Source organism: Dendronephthya gigantea, unplaced genomic scaffold (genome assembly GCF_004324835.1).
Source record: "Dendronephthya gigantea isolate DGI-Jeju-01 unplaced genomic scaffold, DenGig_1.0 000127F, whole genome shotgun sequence".
Taxonomy (NCBI): domain Eukaryota; kingdom Metazoa; phylum Cnidaria; class Anthozoa; order Malacalcyonacea; family Nephtheidae; genus Dendronephthya; species Dendronephthya gigantea.
This window is the reverse complement of record NW_021163137.1, coordinates 22,317-39,772: the sequence shown is the minus strand read 5'-3', so window position 1 is coordinate 39,772 and position 17,456 is coordinate 22,317. Positions and strand designations below refer to the sequence as shown.

Sequence of the window (17,456 nt, the reverse complement as noted above, 5' to 3'; positions counted from 1 at the left end):
TGGCTCAACGCACTGGCCTAATTTAAGCTTGAAATAAGCTACCAACACTTATAGTTATATTTATATCGTCGACATGCAGTAAATATGCCGTCATAAGAATGGTAATCCGGCCTGTCGAAGTACACTTTATCCATCACAAGTTATCTTTTCTATCGCATGAGATATTTCTCAGTTTTTCATGCATCGCAGATGAGCTATACAAACAGATAGGCTTATCGCTTATCCTTGTCTATATCGAGTTGGCTGTGAAATAAATCAACTTCCTAATGTTGCTAGGAGGAATGCATGATATAAATACGAAAGCGACAAAATGTATTCAGTTGTTGAGAGTTGTTGAGAGCTAGGGTGCATTTATTAAATCAAAGTAGCTAATTGAAAAAACATGGCACTATTATCCGCCCTGTACAGGATACTTCGTGTTGCACGCATCATAATCTTTCTGACTGTAATATGTCACCGCGCAATAATATTTGAATCGAGAAAAAGAATCAGGTTGATAGCGAACTTGTCGTGAACTGATAAAACCAATGAAGAAACTATCGTTTGTTTGGCTGATAAGATTATCACTAAGATGCTTTATTCTTTTGCCATTGATAACTTTGTCATCATCTCCAGTTGGTGGATATCGTGTTGAAAATTTGTAGTCTAGTTGCCATATCGGGTTGTTAAATTCTGCAGAAATAACGGTATATAAAAAAGAACTCTCAGGTTGGATTTTCATGTTTTATATACACACTAATCTCTTCTGATTGCCTTCACGAATACTACCGACACTGAACTGGTCTTGGACAACTGGTGAATTTGTACAATTTTTAAGAAATCTACGCTACGCTATATATAGTTCTGTGTATAGGCGTCAATCACTCAATGAATGGCTCCCCGGACTCTACAAGTCAACATTGTGCTACGGCTTGTCCAACATCGCACCCAGGGTCTTTTTTGCGCGGCTTGTCTCCCGAGATATGATATAATCATTATTTCAGATATCGTAAATTTTCGGAAAATCATGCACGTTGAGCTCGTTATTTTTTAAGTGTTGTAACAAATCTCAAGCATAGTATAATCTCACCTGTTATAATAACAAGATTCATGTAAAATTGTTCGTAATCAGTGATTGCTTGACGGTCTGGGTCCAGATGAACGATGCGGAAATTAGGATTATTTTTATACACAACAGATACAGACGGCATTAGCAGAATGTACGATGACAATGAATCGTTTTTCTTGTCTGCTTGGAGAAAACGGAAACTGTCTTTGTGGAAATGGGCATAGATTTGACCTAAAAATAAAAGTATATTAACATGAGACAACGTGATCTTTTTAACGCATAATTTTGCTACTTTAAAAATGCTACTTTAAAAATGCTACCTCATATAAAAACTTGGCAACTATAAGTTAACGGGATTTCATTACATTATATCTCTTTATTACGAACCTGCCACAACTTCACTAAACTTGTTTGCAACGAGATCCATGTATAATTCAGTAAAATTACTTAACCACAGAGTCTTTTCGGCGAAGGTATCTATCCTAATGGACAAATTACAGATGATTACAAAGTAGTTCTTGGCACAAGCATGAAGACTTTGTAGCTACATTTTGAAGCCATTCCCTAGCTGGCAAATTTAATTCAAGTAAACGTCGTTTCAACGCCAACATGGGTATCGCAATTCGAAGACTATCGATCAACTTATAATCAATATTCGTCTTCCACATTAAAGCTCTTTGGTATTACATTATTTGCTATGACAAAGCACAGTCTAACTGATAAAGCTAATAACGTACCCAGGGGGTATATGGCTCGTAATAATAACTTTTTTCCCCGTCGAATTCGCTAATTCCAACTGTTCTTTTAACCATGCTATTTGTTTGTTTGCTCTCTCTTGGAAATAATCAGCTGATATCCAGGTACTTTTAGTCCAATACATGGAGTTCAGAACAAGTAATGTCATGCTCCCATCTAAATATATCGACATGACAAAAGTGATGGAAAGACGTTATGGTATATGTCACGAATAAACAAAATAGAAGAAAAAAACATGCACACGGCAGAGTTTTGTATTTTACAAACCTGCAATCGACACCTTGTAATACCCTCCATATAAAAATGTCTTCTGCAGTTCATCCAAAGACGTCGTTGGATACGACCTTGTACAGTTTGTACACAATATGCCGTCTTTCCAGATTTCCAGGAGATCAGAATACCACGTATCATTCTCAGTAGGCATTACATAATGTCCTGGAAGATCATTGTTACCAATACTTGGAAAATAAGGAATGTCCGGAAATGCTAATTTGACTGCTTGTGATGTTATCTTCATAATCCCAAGCGCGTTTTTCCTCCTGTTTGTTGTGATTCCATGAGCACACGTGTCACCTGAAGCAACATATTTGCAAAAATTGCCGTACTTTTATATTTAGAGCGACATACAAGCAAGTTTATTAGCCTATATGAGATAGTTTCGAACTTTTCACTATCCTTGATTATGGGAGAACAGGATTGAAAACGTACCTGAGACACCTACCTGATAGCATAACAAAGTCCATTTTTGTTATATTTTTTGCTCGAACACTCTTCATGCCATTCAATACTTCATTAAGTAACTTCAAAGGTGAATCACAACCCGGTCTTCCATACGAAGCATTGTAAGCGCTTTGTATACTCGTATTCCTACAGTACTTGTCTCCAGCCATAGCTTTGTACCATGGATCAAGGTGGATATCAGAGAACAGGAGGAACGATAAGGGGTTATTTGTTTGAGATGTGTGCTCGTTTTCATCATCATCGCATTGCCATTTGAAGGCGTATGTTAGAGCGATGAAAATTACCACCCCAATCAACAGAGCAAATAATATGAACACCAAGACATTTCCGCGAGAACATTTGCGATTGGCACTTGTCTAAAAAATGTCAGAGAAATTTTCTTCCTGTGAAACTTTAAGACTTTTAATGTTCGACCTTGTTTGCACCGAACATCGGTTAACGGACATGACATCGGTTAAGTTGTTTTATGGTATCTCTATCCTCAGAAGTTTTTCATTTAGCAGATCATGTTAATTAAACCAATCATGCAGTATCATACTTTTAGGGTTAAACTCGCTTTTATATGAGTTCATTTCGATGTCGGGGGGGGGGATGTATATTCATACATTCGTCTTTTGCCCGACTGATTTCTTTTGTACCTCAATATGCATGTATGAACATAATAAATATATAAAAATACAGCCTCCCCCCTAGCCTGCGGTGAAGACGCTTCTGTGTTCCTTTGTATTTCGAAGCGTCTGCACTGCAGGCTACCCCCCACCAATTAATTAAGCAGTCTTGCAACGGCTCTGATTTCGAAACCAGCATTTGCCACCATGACGGCATGACCAGTGACAGTGACAGTGTCAGTACTGGATGCGGAATAGCCTCAATATCTTGTCTCTTATGACATGTCCTACGTACATACTATTATTTAACAAACGCGACTTGTCGAGCCATCAAGGTATAAGAATATACGCGTACAGTCGTTAAAAATGTGTTGTACATCAAAATTAACTGTGCGCATACTATATTGGCATACGATATAGAAATATAGTCAAACAGGCGGATGTCGTATTTTAATAACATCTTACCAAGTACTAAGATCCTTTCATTGTGATATGTGCGTATGTAAATACGGTAACTGAAGCGAACCCTGATGCTTGTTGACTATTGTGGTATGCCGAGAACTGTGTTTTGACGAAAACCCGCAGAAGAATTGTCACAGAATTGTCAGTACCATGTGTAGTATACTATATGACAGTATACTACAGAATACCACGCCATGCATTAAAGCACGTTTCGGCAAATAAACCCACACTTTCAATCTTCAGAAGTCCTTGCATTCAGTTCTTTATATATTAGCTGAAGTGAACTCTTAATGCATTATCGAAGCTGGAGACATATTTACCCACCTAGGTAGATAATATTAAATGATAATTCTGCATCATCATCTCTAGCTGAAACATATATATTTTATGTTGCAGGCTTCTAGGAAGATGAAAGCGTCTTTCCTACAGCGTCAGCTTGTACTAGTATAATTTCAGTATGAAAGTATTTAATTAAGTTTATTCATTTAGTGACGGTCACACAAATAGTTTACTTCAATTTTTAGATATATACAATATGTTGATACAGTACCTTTCCCATGACATTATAATCAAAGTTGTCAGCCATTCTTACTGTCCTGAGATGTTATATTTGATCACACACAGTTCGTAAGTAAATGATAAGACACGTCTGTTCAAAGCGCTGCCGTGTTCGGCCGTTGTCGTATTATTTGAAAGTGAGCGGTGCAACCAAGCGCCTAGTCACATGTCTCACTGTGAACGCCATGTACTTCATGGAGGCAGGGAAAAGCTGGAGTAGACTAAAAACCCTTAAACAGGAAGTATCATCTTCACGAGGACCCTAATAAACCCTGACCTCATCTCCCCCAAGGCCCCATACTACCACTCTATTGCGCTAGATTGGTTAATCTGAGTTATTGCATTTGATTGGTTCATTGTGACTTTCTATAACCGGGTATTTATGGTTCTTATGAAAGAGATCTTTCTCGCGTGTTATAGCGCCTTCTGTAAATCTAACCAATACTAAAAGCCCCGACTAATTGCATTGTGAAAGGTTCTTTCATTCCTTTCTGGCTTTCGTTTGGCTGATTTGAATGTTTGCTTTATAATATATATATCTGACAGGAGGACAAGTAGATTTGACCACAACGCTACCTTTGAGGAAACATGCAGAGTTGCCCAAGTCGACTACCGGAAGTTAGAAGTTTTTCATAAAAGCGCTCAGCATATTCAGGACGCCTCTATTGAATAATGCGTATGAATTATGAAAACCTCATTACGACAGCATGAAGAAACATTATTCAGTCAAACACCAAACTTCTAAATTCATTAGGTGTTCTTACTGTTCTATCAAAATTCATCGTTAAAATGATACAAGTTTCAAAACGTGTTTACACATATTATGGAAATAATGGAATAGATACTTTCTATATCAACTAAACTTACCCCCATGGTCATGAGCGTCCAAAGAAACGACAGCAGATTTTAAGAGTTACAAATTACAAATAAGCAGTTAAATAATGAATCCCGCAGACTAGATAGTCTAGATTCAGTATAATTTGCAACCTTGTTCCTACTACCACCTGACCTACAACCAGAAAAATGCTAAAATGAGCAGAATTTGTCAATACGCGGAACGGAGTAACTTTACGTGGAAGAGAGGTCATTTACGTGGAAGAGACTCAGTGGGAAGAGAGGGTAACAAGCATTGGTAAGAATGGATAATAAAGGATAATTAGCAAAAAGAAAAAGCAATTAAAAATATGTTTACAATCCATTGAATCCAGTTACAATACATTACAATGCAATAATATTTCCAATAATGCAACCAATTTATATGGCGGGTAATAATACCGACATTGATTCTGGCGCATATTTATATATTGCAGTCGACGTTGGCACAAGCAGTGTTCGGACTGCGGTAGTTGATAGAGAAGGACGCATTATTGAATATTCCTCAGAAGATATTAGCATTTGGCAACCCTCGCCTGAGTTGTACGAACTATCATCTGAAAATATCTGGAAATGTTTATGTTCTGCAGTAAGGGTATGCCACATCAAAATCAATAAACGAACATGTACTGCGAGTCAAACAGATTAAAATTTAAAATTGACATCGATGGTCAATTAGACATTAATTGACGTGACTATTATCACTAGTAACAGACTACTAGCTGTCATAATGTGGTACCATATAAAATAGTAACCATTGATCATATGATTAGTATTAACAACCCATGGTGTTTTGGTACCACAACAGTGACTGATATTCTTACTGTCAATGATTGTAACCAAACCTAACCTTGTAACCACCATATTAAAAAATCTTTCAGACCAGATAAACCATTGAGCGAACATGAACTAATCAAATGCAATAAGTCTATCAGATTAACCAATCATGATCACAATAAACCAGCAAGCTTTTTAATGATTCAGGCTTTTTGGACATTATTAACAGAAATAAATGATTATTTTTTAAATAGAAAGCATGCAGCAAGGTTAATAAAGGCAACATTCGTGGTATCGGATTTGATGCAACATGTTCATTAGTGGCTCTTGACAAACATGGCAATCCTGTGTCAATTACACCCAACAAGGCAACCAATAGAAATATTATTTTATGGCTTGATCACCGAGCTGTGAAAGAAGCTGAGATTATCAATACTACAGGACATGATGTACTTAAATTTGTTGGAGGCAAAATTTCTCCAGAGATGCAAGCGCCAAAAATTTTATGGTGTAAGAAAAACTTAGAAGAAGAAAGATGGAAGGATATTTCTGTCTTCTTTGACCTACCAGAATTTTTGACTTTCAAAGCTACTGGTTCCTATACCAGGTAAATGTGATATTTATTATATCTGTAGTATATTACATATACTGAACAAACATCTCCAAATCTTTGCTTATGTTCAGTGCATTTATGGTAAACATGGTTTTTATATGTCATGGTTGTAAATCTTTTGGTCATGTACAATGCATCAAAATATTTAAATTCACTTTGTAGAAACAATATTTACACTCAGAATGACTGGCATATTTGTTTTGTTGCTTGTCTTCTAGATCTTTATGCTCGTTGGTCTGTAAGTTTAACTACATGGGGCATTCTTCACAACAGATCAATGGTAAACAATTCTGTTCTTGCTTGTGATTTCCATGCATAGACACCCAATTTTAATCATCTACATGACCTTTCAGGTAATTCAGGTTGGATCCCTTCATTTTGGAGTGGTATAGGCCTATCGGAATTTGTTGAAGATGATTTTAGAATATTAGGTAAAAGGTTAAACAAAAGAGTTAAGACTTCAATGCTTCATGCTTCTTTATTTATTTTGTTTTGTAATTTTTGTCGTTATAGGTGGCAATTCTGTCTCTATGCCAGGTAAACCCCTTGCTCATGGACTATCAGTACAAGCTGCTCAAGATCTTGATCTACCAACTGGGTTACCTGTGGCTACTTCATTAATCGATGCTCACGCTGGTGGACTGGGTACAATTATATTTCAATAATAATTATATTCACAATCTCATAACCAGAGCCTGCAATCCTCCTTGTTATATAGAGAAAATGTCATTATTCCACATGTTTTATAGGCTTATTACCAAGCTAGGTAGCATTTTTTGGTAGGTATAGCTAACATTTATTGCTTGATATTTTAGGGGTAATTGGTGCAGCTGTCAAGAAGGAACTGTCATGCGAATCACTCACATCAAGATTAGCAATTATTTCTGGAACTTCTAGTTGTCATATGGCAGTATGTATGTTAGGTTTCAACCTTATAACAAAGTCTTGTTTCAACAGGTAGAAATCATCTCGACGGTAGAAACTCTGCCCCTGACATATTGAACACAGATTAACATTTTGAAATCACCCATTTGTTCTATCACAGCAGTTCATCTTTTTTATCACAATCTCATGCATCCAGGTTGTACGTGTTAAATATCATAACTCGCCCGAATAAGTTTAAACTTATCTTCTTTTATTTCTATTTATAGATAGACGAGCAACCTTTGTTTGTAGACGGAGTATGGGGACCATATTATTCAGCTATGGTGCCAGATTTATGGTTAAACGAAGGTGGTCAAAGTGCAACTGGGAAAGTGGTAAGTACTGTTCTAGAAGGCTGGTATATCCCAGCATACATGTACTAGCTGTATACAGATTAAACAGTTATAATCATTAAGACGTTATTAAGTTTACTGAAAGCATCAAGGCGTGACTTAGTCAAACGTTCATTGTGAAGTGAAGGGGCTCGAGAGAGGCAGTGTAAACTTTCATATATATCAAATTGTGTAGTATTTGGCAGGGCAATGATAAAAACAACAATATGACAATATGAGGACATTTGTACTCATTTGAGCAACATTATTCCCCAACCAAGCAGCCAATCCTCATCATTAGTTGTTACATGTAGATCGATCATATTCTTGAAACACATCCTGCGTGGACCGAACTTGTAGAAAAAGCAAAACAAAGGTAAACTGATTTGACTTTGTTTTTGTAAACAAATTGTTTTGATCCTAGTTAAGTCTTAATGTTTTCAAGTAGTCAGGAAATTATAAGATATTAACCAGGTCCAATCTGATGATATTGCGTGATCTTCTATGACATATTTCTCGCACATTCTCAAGTTTTACTGGGAAATTCCTGTCACGGAACATTTTTCTATGTAAACCGAGCTTCATAAAAAAATTCTTTTGACAAATTTCGAAAAGAATCGTGGTCATAATGGAGAGGTGATCCCCGAGTCGATATTGTGATATAATAAATTGAAATCGCTATTTTTCTCAAAATATTCAAGCGCGTGTACGGTGTACGAAAAGTTATATAGTATTCTGGAAGAATCTGCGCAGGACCAGGAACATTATGCTTTGTTAACTAATGACTATCACGTCTATCCTGACTTTCATGGTAACAGATCACCAATTGCAGATCCAACATTGAAAGGAATGGTATGTATAGCGTCATTAGCAGAGGCTGAGGTGTAGACGTAGTAACCGTATTAAGGATGATTCGAGTCGACTGTTTGACGCAGTAAACATGAACTTCAAAGTCGAGACATTTGATCCCGTAGTTTGATAAGAGGAACCTCAATATACAACTTCCACAATTTCACAGCTTGTTCCTGGGGAACTTGAGTTTTTATCGGAATAACAATGCACTATGAGATTTCTATGTTATGCTAATATAAATGCTAAAATGAACTTTTCTTTTTTGTTAGGTGACAGGGCTAACTTTAACAAATGATCTCAAAAGTTTAGCAGTTTTATACTTGGCTACAATACAAGCTTTGTCTGTGCGTATTACAGTGTAACTGTTGAAGATAAATTTCAGTTTGTTTTAATTCGATTTAGATATTTAATTTTTAAGCACTTTTCATGCGTTTACGGAGATTTTCCTTGCGACAGTAGTCAGTGGATAGAGGCCTGATAGAATTTACTGTCGCTAAACACCTGTGTGCTCTTGTTTGCAGTTTGTGTAATCTGTAATTATCAGTGATACGAGGTCAAATCAGGGCTAACTTTTACACTACGTTTTTTCCAGTGTGGAACGAGGCAAATTATAGAACGTTTAAATTCATGTGGGCATAATATCAAAGCAATATTTATTTGTGGTGGACTTTCCAAGAATCCTTTGTTTGTTCAATGTCATGCTGACGTCACAGGTGAACGCACATGCAGTGAACATTAATTACTTTACGTTTTTCTTACACATTTTACGAGTAATAAGGATATTAATGATCAAAATGATGTCAGCTGTATAGTAAACTCGCTTATTTTATATGTCATATGCGATTTCTTATGTTTTGAAGGTCTTCCACTCGTTTTACCACGTGAAACAGATTCGGTGTTGGTGGGTTCTGCGATTTTGGCAGCGTATGCTGCTGGTGATTTTAAAACAATGAAGGTACGTTAATTTCTGTAACTTGGAATAAAAAGATCATATTATTGATCGTGTACATTTCTTCATCTATTTATAACATAAGTTGTTTACTTTAGGATGCAATGGCCTGCATGAGCTCGGCTGGTAATGTTCTTCATCCGAATTCCAGTACAAAAAGGTAAATGAAATTTATCTAAAAATATATACATAATCGGAAGCTAATCTCACATTTTGTGATCATTAGTTCTTAAAACTTATTCGGAGCGCCCCTCTGTTATTCCAGGTTTTATGAGAAAAAATATCAAGTATTCCAGAAGATGTATCAAGATCAACTCGACTACCGTAGGATCATGTGTTCGTATAATTTATGATTAATTTATCAAAAAGATTATTGCGTTATGTTAACTGAGTTTATCATGTCCTACATTAGAAATTGAATCAGAATGAATTTTATTAACAAACATCTTATTGGACGAAATATTTTATGAATGATATTATTACGTTTTCGGATACGAAAGGTGGGATTAGTATGAGTTCTGACATTTAAGGATGCTAAGCGCTTCCCATTCGAAGCGCCTCTGAAGCGTTTTTATACGTGTGCGTAAAGGAAATGTTTAAATCTTTGAAAGAACAAACACTTATCCTTTTTACGTCATAATAGAGAGGTGGTGTTATTATAAATTTTAATAATGAAAGAAAGCTTGAAAACGATGACGTCTTGTAAGATTTATCATCACCTGAAACGTTATGTTGATAACATGTATAAACCACATGATAAATAAATCGTAAAGATAACCTCGACGTTTCGAGCAAAAATCTACACCAGAGCGTTCCATTTTCATGCATTTTTCATCGAAACCACTTTTCAAATGAATGACAGTTTGACAGAATATCAATATAACTAGAACTTCGTTATTTAGATGATTCGAGAAAACTCGAACACTAATGAGTTATTTTGTATGCATTCTTTCATGGAAACCACATTTCAACCATATGACCTTAATCCCTTGATAAAACCCGATATAAATAGCTTCTGTAAAGCCTAACAGCTGTTCGCAGGCTCGTATGTCACTTGGTTAACTAATGATTCCACAGAAACAATCAACAATGAAACAACTGACTTGGTTACTTGCAGTTCTCTAGTGGATCAAACTACATGCATTATCAGTTTCTTTCCTATCAGTAAGTAGAATTGTCATATATTTGCGTTATCTTACTGCTTTACAGCTGCTCTGTTTATAATCATGCGATTTCTCGCTACAACACATATACTTACATGAACCTTGTTTTTGCTATGAATGAACACCTCTTGGTGATCTTGACGTATTCAAAACTAGGGTGAACATTATCAGCACATTTGTATTGACGCCGTCATGATAAGCATGAAAGGACATGTCTAGCAACGATTTCATGAGCAGACGTCTTGTGAAACTTGTGAATCTTGTAAGCTTGTGTTTCCTGCTTTGACTCATTTGTCACGCTTCACTATAGTCGAGGTGAAAAGATGCTGGTAAAATAGCTTGACATCTTTTGTTAAAACTAAGTTTAAAAAAAGGTTCAAGTGTTTATATATCGTTATTCATTCAGGTCATTCAGGTAAAAAACATCTGCGTGACGACGTGCTGTAGTCATTCAGAATGTTTTCCTCCCTTTTTAATTAATGTGCCGATGATGTTCAGACCCTTCAGAGCTTCATTCAAGTATATAAAACAGAAAGGTAAACACGTTTGTATATATATGTGCATTATTGAAATACGTTTTATCAAAGAATCCAAAGCGCTCATGCGTTTTATCATTTCAAACTAATTGACTGTAAACTGCTATGAACATATCAGAGATAATGTATTAAAGTACTAAGTAGATAAACAGTCATACAGAGAAGATAATCCTTGCTCATGTAATTACTACGCGGTCGCCATAGAGAATGTAAAATAAGTGCATATTGTTATGGTTTTTATACACGAAGATTTCAGATTTTGAAAGTTTGTTATTTGTCTAATATTTGGTATATGAAATGACGGATGAAGACTTTTCGATTTTCCCCGACCAGGCATTAGATGAAACATGAAACCAACTATACTCATGCACATTCACATGGTACATTGATTATAGCCACAATCACGATACGTTTCTAAACCTTTTAACAGTAAGTAAACTTCATTCTTATTCGATTAACTTGCAGTGTTGCACTATACTGATATGCTTCAACGCGGGAAATAAAATCTATTTTACCACTTATAGATATATCACGACCAGGTAATAGACATGTCTTGACTTGGTGAAGTTGCGCAGTAGTTATAAAATTGATTTACCAGGACCGGACAATTATTCGTCGCATTATAGGTCGAAGTTTAATTTGAAATTAGCTACAAAGGTTCGTGTTTATAAGATTTAAACTATCTATACTTTATAGCTATATATATAGACAGCCAAAGGAAACAGGAAATTAGTTATCCGTTTATAATGATTGCAGTTAACCACTGATCAATTCAAGTATGTGCAGTCAAAGGCCAAACGTATACGTGAACAGGACATAAAAAGCTTTGAAGATGAGTTCGCCTTGCGTAGTGGAAACGGGGCTTTCTGATTTAATACGAATGGTTATATCAACAATCGGAATTATTTATGAACCTCATCTGTCACTTTAGTCTGTCACCTTCGTCCAAATTTTGTTATTTCTGAATCCTATATTATAATTCGCATGATTTTTGTTACCATGGCACTTCAGTATCATGAATATGCCATTATTCTTGTCACTAGTGCAGCATTTTGTAGAATATTGTTTTGCGGTCAATATTTGTCAATGCAAAGGAAAACTATGTAGAAGACATGCAGCAATGCGACTTAAGACACTTACAATGAAATTGTTTTTTGAACCTATCTGTTATATATTCCCAGCGTATAGACTTTACTTCTAGTGAACACAAAATTCGTGTACATCATACGACCATTACTCATTATCAAAACCATTATTTGTTTCATAGACAGCATAGTATATGGTCAATATGCGAGCATGCGGTTTCGCTTGTCTTCCGTGGTTTCACTTATTGTATATACTAGATGTACATCCGTGGAGACTGCCAACTTCTAATATTATTAACACCGCATGTGAAAAAACTTCAAGGGGCCAAGTCACTGGGAAATTAGTAACCTACCTATAAAAACATCCCAAACTCACAGAACATCAACCTTTACTTCCGTAAAACCTTATCGACCACCCCCATTATTCAAGTAATGAGTTGTCCACATGCCTGATGGGGTTTTTGACAAACAAATTTTTCACGAAGTCTGGTGACTGCTGTGCAGTTTCCATCTACAATAATTTCCACAATAACCAGATAAAGTGCCCTAATTTTTTCGAGTGAACCAAACTAATCACGCAATGCACCAAGTCATAAACTCAACATATTGTTACAATATGATTTTCTGCATGTCTATCGTCTTCTAGTCGATTCCTTGAATGAATTTTTGAGAGATATTGAGCAATGCGTGAAATATTTCATTTCTTAGGTTGAACACTGGCAATGGCTGGCGTGGAGACATACTTTGATTTTGATGCGGAGACATTTCAAATAACTGAAAAGAAGAGGCTTAGCAGTTCCTCAGGTACTTCAGGAGACGTTTTAACTCCAAACTTGTCAAGTCCGTACAAAAGCACATGCTCTGAAGATACAGGTTTTGAGACCAGCAGTGATCGCAGTTCTCAAGATGGCGTTATTGAGTCACCGCGAAGTCCCAGTCAGGATTTTTCTTGTTTAACATGTCCGAGAGGAAGTTTTGATTCTTTGGTTGCAAGACCAGTACGGCGGTATGATTCTAAAGAAAGCATTAAATCCACGTCATCATTCTGGGACTCGAACGTTCCACCCGAAACTAAAGCCGTGCTTTCAAAAATTCGAGATCAGATGCGATCTAGTTTAGAGAAAGTAAGAAAACTTGAAGAAGAAGCCAAGCAAATCCCTTTATTGCAAGTGAAAATATCTATTCTGCAAGAGGAGAAGAGACAACTTGTGGCTCAGTTGGAAAATAGACTTAATTTGAAAAAATCACGCTCTCGAAGTAGCACAATGAGTAGTAATACTAGTCGATCATCTTCTATTGATGATTTGATTGGTGGTTCTCAGGATAGAAAAACAAGAAATATTGGCGTTGGTGACGATACCATTCATGATATACTCTGTGAGAAATGCAACGAAATTCAGTCGAAATTGCTTGGACATTCTTTAGGTGCTGCCGTTGGTTACTGTAGCGAAGTACCTCGGACTGTCGAGGGACGTCGTGGTAAATCAAGGACTATCCAAGATGATGATATTAAAGTGTTTCAAGATCGCTGCACTCAAACAAAAACCTTCAAATATGAAAGCACCTCAGTGCAAGCAACAGTGTCAACGAATGATGTTTCCACTGAAATAAACACTCGTGATAACTCAGGCATAATGATTAAAAGAACTGATGTGACGACTAAAGACTCTTCTTCTGGTCCATCACTTTTTGAAACAAGATCTATTGGAGTTGGGAAAATGAACTATTGCTTGAAAGATTCTTGTGCGGGAGAAGATAGAGAAATTCCTAGCTATACAAATACAAGTGTCCAAAATACCGTATTCACATGCGATAAAAGCTGTGGAGTGCAGATTATCACTGACAGTATTGGTGTCATTGCTTGCCCGACCGTTATTTCAGTTGCTACGCAATGTAGCTCTATAGAAAATAGATCTAACAAGAAACAACATTCTATTGGCATTCAAACTGCACAGGAGGATGTTGATTTAGTGTCAGTGGGTGTTGGTATGTCTTCGATTGATGATTCTGAAGATTGTGAATGCTCCAAATGTAATTCACCGAAATCTTTATGTGAAGATGAAATACTGCAATCCAATAATTCAAGCATTGCAGTAGAGACGTCACCTTGGGTCGACGTGGAAGGACAGCTACTTCTTGAGTATTATACATCCAAGTCCTTATCTTCTGTTGCTGTAGAGACAAGTATAACCAGCCGTTCAGTGGGCTGCGGTGATCAAAGCATTACGGATGTTTCTTGTCAAAATTGTGTCTTAAAAATATCTCGATCTCTAGGTGTAAACTGTTCCCCAAAAATGTCTGACAAAGCAGTTGGAGATGGAGATGGAGATGTAGATGTTGTACCTAGGACCAGCTCAGTGGGTGTAGGTGAATGTTGCTTGACTGATAGTTATTGTGAGAGGTGTTTTTCGCTGCAAACACGGACTGTTGGTGTTGGCAATGGCAGCGTTTTAGATACGGTTCAGACTGACCTTGAAACACCGATTCTTACGGATGTATCGTTACAGCCGCTCTCACCACCACAAACGCCAAATTTGGAGGAGAAATTGACGACAGGACTCAATGAAAATGTCTCTCCAATACAAAGAATGTTCAGTGATGAATATGAAAGAGTTGAATCTGATGAACTCATCCTGGATTTTACAAGCGAAAAAACGTGTAAAGCCAGTCAAAAAAGGTATTTAACAATTGAACTGAAAAATCTACGTGCAAGAGTTTCTTTATACTCAGTTTCAACATGTTGAAATTCCTTACTTGAAAGTATATGCAGGAGATGTTTTCTCCACTTCTCCATCAATTTGTTAATTTATATATGTATGTAATCACCATTCACATAATTACATTATCATTATCATTATCACTATATCATACACAGAAATCGATTTATCTAGCAGTCTATAGAGTTCGAAACAAGTGCCAAGACATTTATAATTTAGTTTTAATTTAGTACTCGGGAGGACATTCTTTTCACGTGCAAACTTCTTCAAAGACATTTCCAAAGCAATACCGAGAACTTAGACGAAGAGAATTTAGTAAGTCTTTCATTCCAATTCATTCAATAATAGATGAAATATTATTACTACTGATCCACAGGCGCATGTTTGAAGTGAACAAAAAATTGATTTTATTTCATTTTGCATGTATAGTTGCTGTGCATAAAGAACATTGAAGATTATTGGTTTACTTGTGTAACAGATGAAAGGCTTGACAACGAGTCTCTGACGGATCTTATTAGAGTTTTTCAACAGCATTTGCCTTATCTTTTGGATGGTATAATAAACTCCCAAGATGAACATGTACGTTTTGTAGCGTGTTTGTATATAGTGTGTCGATTGTTTGTATACTTGGCTTTAGCTTGTCGGCCTGGTAAATATTGTATTGAAAGGTGATGCCAGGTCCTCGAGGCATTCGTGGAGGCGTTTGTCGGATCTAATATACGCTTTAGATTAATCATTTTTCTTCTGAATCTGACTTGCTAAAAAATTAGCCAAGTAATTAGCGAGGAAAACGATGCAAGTACACATTAAGAAACGTGCCAATACGTATATATTTGATTTAGGGAAACACAGCGTTGCATTACGTTGTAACATACGGAAATTTGATTGTGTGAATGAGTTACTAAGACAAACCAATGCAATGTGATTATCACAAACAAGGTACGTATAGCTTGAAAAAGCCTGTTCTCTATTGTGATAATATCAAATTCGTACAATCACTAAAAACACTTGCATTTTGCTACAATGTTACACTGACAGTCTGTTCCTGAATCCTTTATTTTTTCCCACAGGCCGGCTATTCTGCAGTGATGCTAGCTTCACTGAAGGAAGCTGTCAACTCCAAAGATAAAGTTGTCTTAAAGCGATTGTTTGAAAAGGGAAACCTAAATTGCGTCGCTCAAAGTGTACGTAATAAATCAACTCTGTTACGATTCTAATTAATTAATCTTTCTATTAACCCACTGGGCTAATTTTGCCTGGAAAATTATTTAGCTATTCAGTTTTAAAATATTTAACGTATGGGTTTAACAATGGTATATAGCATGTACGTGTGACGTCAAGAGGCTGATAAAGCTTGCATAAAAAGGACACCATATCATAAAATTAACTGAAGCAAACCACAAAATTAGCTGGATACAAATTTCTTTGTTTCTTCCACGTATTAGACTGGTCAAACAGCTCTGATGTTAGCCGCTGGCATGGGGAACGTGGAGACCGTCGATCTCCTTCTCCAATGTGGGGCAACGAAGACGATAAACACAGCAGACTTGGTAAGTATGGAAAGTGTGAGTGCATAGCCACGCCCCTCGCTCAATCTTAAGCACATTCCTGGGCCTTAGAATCGCTTTATCGCTAGACCTCAACTAATCAGGTTAAATCGAAAGGAATAAAATCCTATATAGTTTATCGTTTAGGGGACAGGTAAATTTGAATTGTTGGTCATATTCAGAGTCACTAAAAAGTTGATAGTCATCACATGAACCACCCCCCAATCCTCGTTGTTTCGTTGCACACACTATAGCTTAAGATAAGGATGAATTTCAAATAAACCTATCTCTTACCTATCTCACATGTTTGAAAGGATGGTTCGACAGCGCTAATGTGCGCATGTGAGCACGGTTATGCTAAAGTTGTGAAGAAATTGTTAGAAGTTGATGGTTGTGATGCAAGTATTGCTGATCATGTAAGTCAGAATTTATCTACACCCGTGTTGTTTAATTTAAACAATAGTTGTGTTTTCTCGGTAAAACTGAATGAAACATATTCACTTTTATACTCTTTAGGATGGTAGTACTTCTTTTTCGATTGCGATGGAACATAATCGAAAAGATATTGCTCTGATGATCTACAGTCATATTGAAGTATATAATTCCACAACATCTCATCAATTAATGAAAATCTAAAAATGTTAACATTTTGTTCTTTTATGTCACGGCAGATCAATCTATTTAAAAATTTATGTATAATGAAGTTTAATAATATATAGAATATCTATCATTGATCTGTTGTCTTTTTTACCAGGATTCATTTAGGAGCTGGTAAAATAAATAAAGTAAACCGGATGATATGTATTACAAAATATATATTATTCATATAATCATAATCGAACACAACCTCAGCTGAGGCTCGTCAAATCCTGGGGGTATATCTGGAATGTGGTCGTGTTCTTCCGATCCTTAAGT

At 36.3% G+C, this 17,456-nt stretch overlaps 3 protein-coding genes across 6 annotated transcripts; 2 read left to right on the top strand and 1 right to left on the bottom strand.

Annotated features, from left to right (window-relative positions):
• Positions 1–323: 323 nt before the first annotated feature.
• Positions 324–5,255, bottom strand: LOC114535843 (sphingomyelinase phosphodiesterase D-like). 2 transcript variants are annotated; one of them, XM_028557155.1, is made up of 8 exons: positions 5,041–5,255; positions 4,166–4,403; positions 2,526–2,901; positions 2,072–2,377; positions 1,786–1,960; positions 1,436–1,530; positions 1,070–1,279; positions 324–672 (listed from the first exon to the last, which is right to left on the bottom strand). In XM_028557155.1, exons 2-8 carry the CDS (start codon positions 4,199–4,201, stop codon positions 392–394), a joined length of 1,479 nt encoding a protein of 492 aa, XP_028412956.1. In that variant the 5' UTR covers positions 4,202–4,403; positions 5,041–5,255; the 3' UTR covers positions 324–391. The 2 variants fall into 2 exon arrangements, with proteins under 2 accessions (XP_028412956.1, XP_028412957.1); XM_028557156.1 differs by lacking the exon at positions 4,166–4,403.
• An 87-nt stretch (positions 5,256–5,342) lies between these two features.
• Positions 5,343–13,047, top strand: LOC114535842 (FGGY carbohydrate kinase domain-containing protein-like). 3 transcript variants are annotated; one of them, XR_003688365.1, is made up of 18 exons: positions 5,343–5,641; positions 6,078–6,430; positions 6,655–6,716; positions 6,790–6,867; positions 6,950–7,081; positions 7,252–7,346; positions 7,588–7,695; positions 8,007–8,068; positions 8,394–8,544; positions 8,814–8,888; positions 9,137–9,257; positions 9,405–9,499; positions 9,592–9,653; positions 9,759–10,657; positions 11,063–11,192; positions 11,526–11,621; positions 11,717–11,849; positions 11,949–12,502. XR_003688365.1 is itself a non-coding variant. In XM_028557154.1 (15 exons), the coding sequence occupies exons 1-15, from the start codon at positions 5,417–5,419 to the stop codon at positions 12,988–12,990; spliced, it is 1,695 nt and encodes a 564-aa protein (XP_028412955.1). In that variant the 5' UTR covers positions 5,343–5,416; the 3' UTR covers positions 12,991–13,047. The 3 variants fall into 3 exon arrangements, 1 of the variants encoding a protein (XP_028412955.1); XR_003688366.1 differs by lacking the exons at positions 11,063–11,192; positions 11,526–11,621; positions 11,717–11,849; positions 11,949–12,502 and adding an exon at positions 10,813–11,056; XM_028557154.1 differs by lacking the exons at positions 11,063–11,192; positions 11,526–11,621; positions 11,717–11,849; positions 11,949–12,502 and adding an exon at positions 12,986–13,047 and having other exon boundaries at positions 9,759–9,829.
• On the top strand, positions 13,000–17,325 carry LOC114535872 (KN motif and ankyrin repeat domain-containing protein 1-like). Its single transcript, XM_028557200.1, has 8 exons — positions 13,000–14,954; positions 15,225–15,309; positions 15,424–15,573; positions 15,901–15,933; positions 16,065–16,178; positions 16,440–16,544; positions 16,856–16,957; positions 17,058–17,325. Exons 1-8 carry the CDS (start codon positions 13,000–13,002, stop codon positions 17,175–17,177), a joined length of 2,664 nt encoding a protein of 887 aa, XP_028413001.1. The 3' UTR covers positions 17,178–17,325.
• Positions 17,326–17,456: the final 131 nt, after the last annotated feature.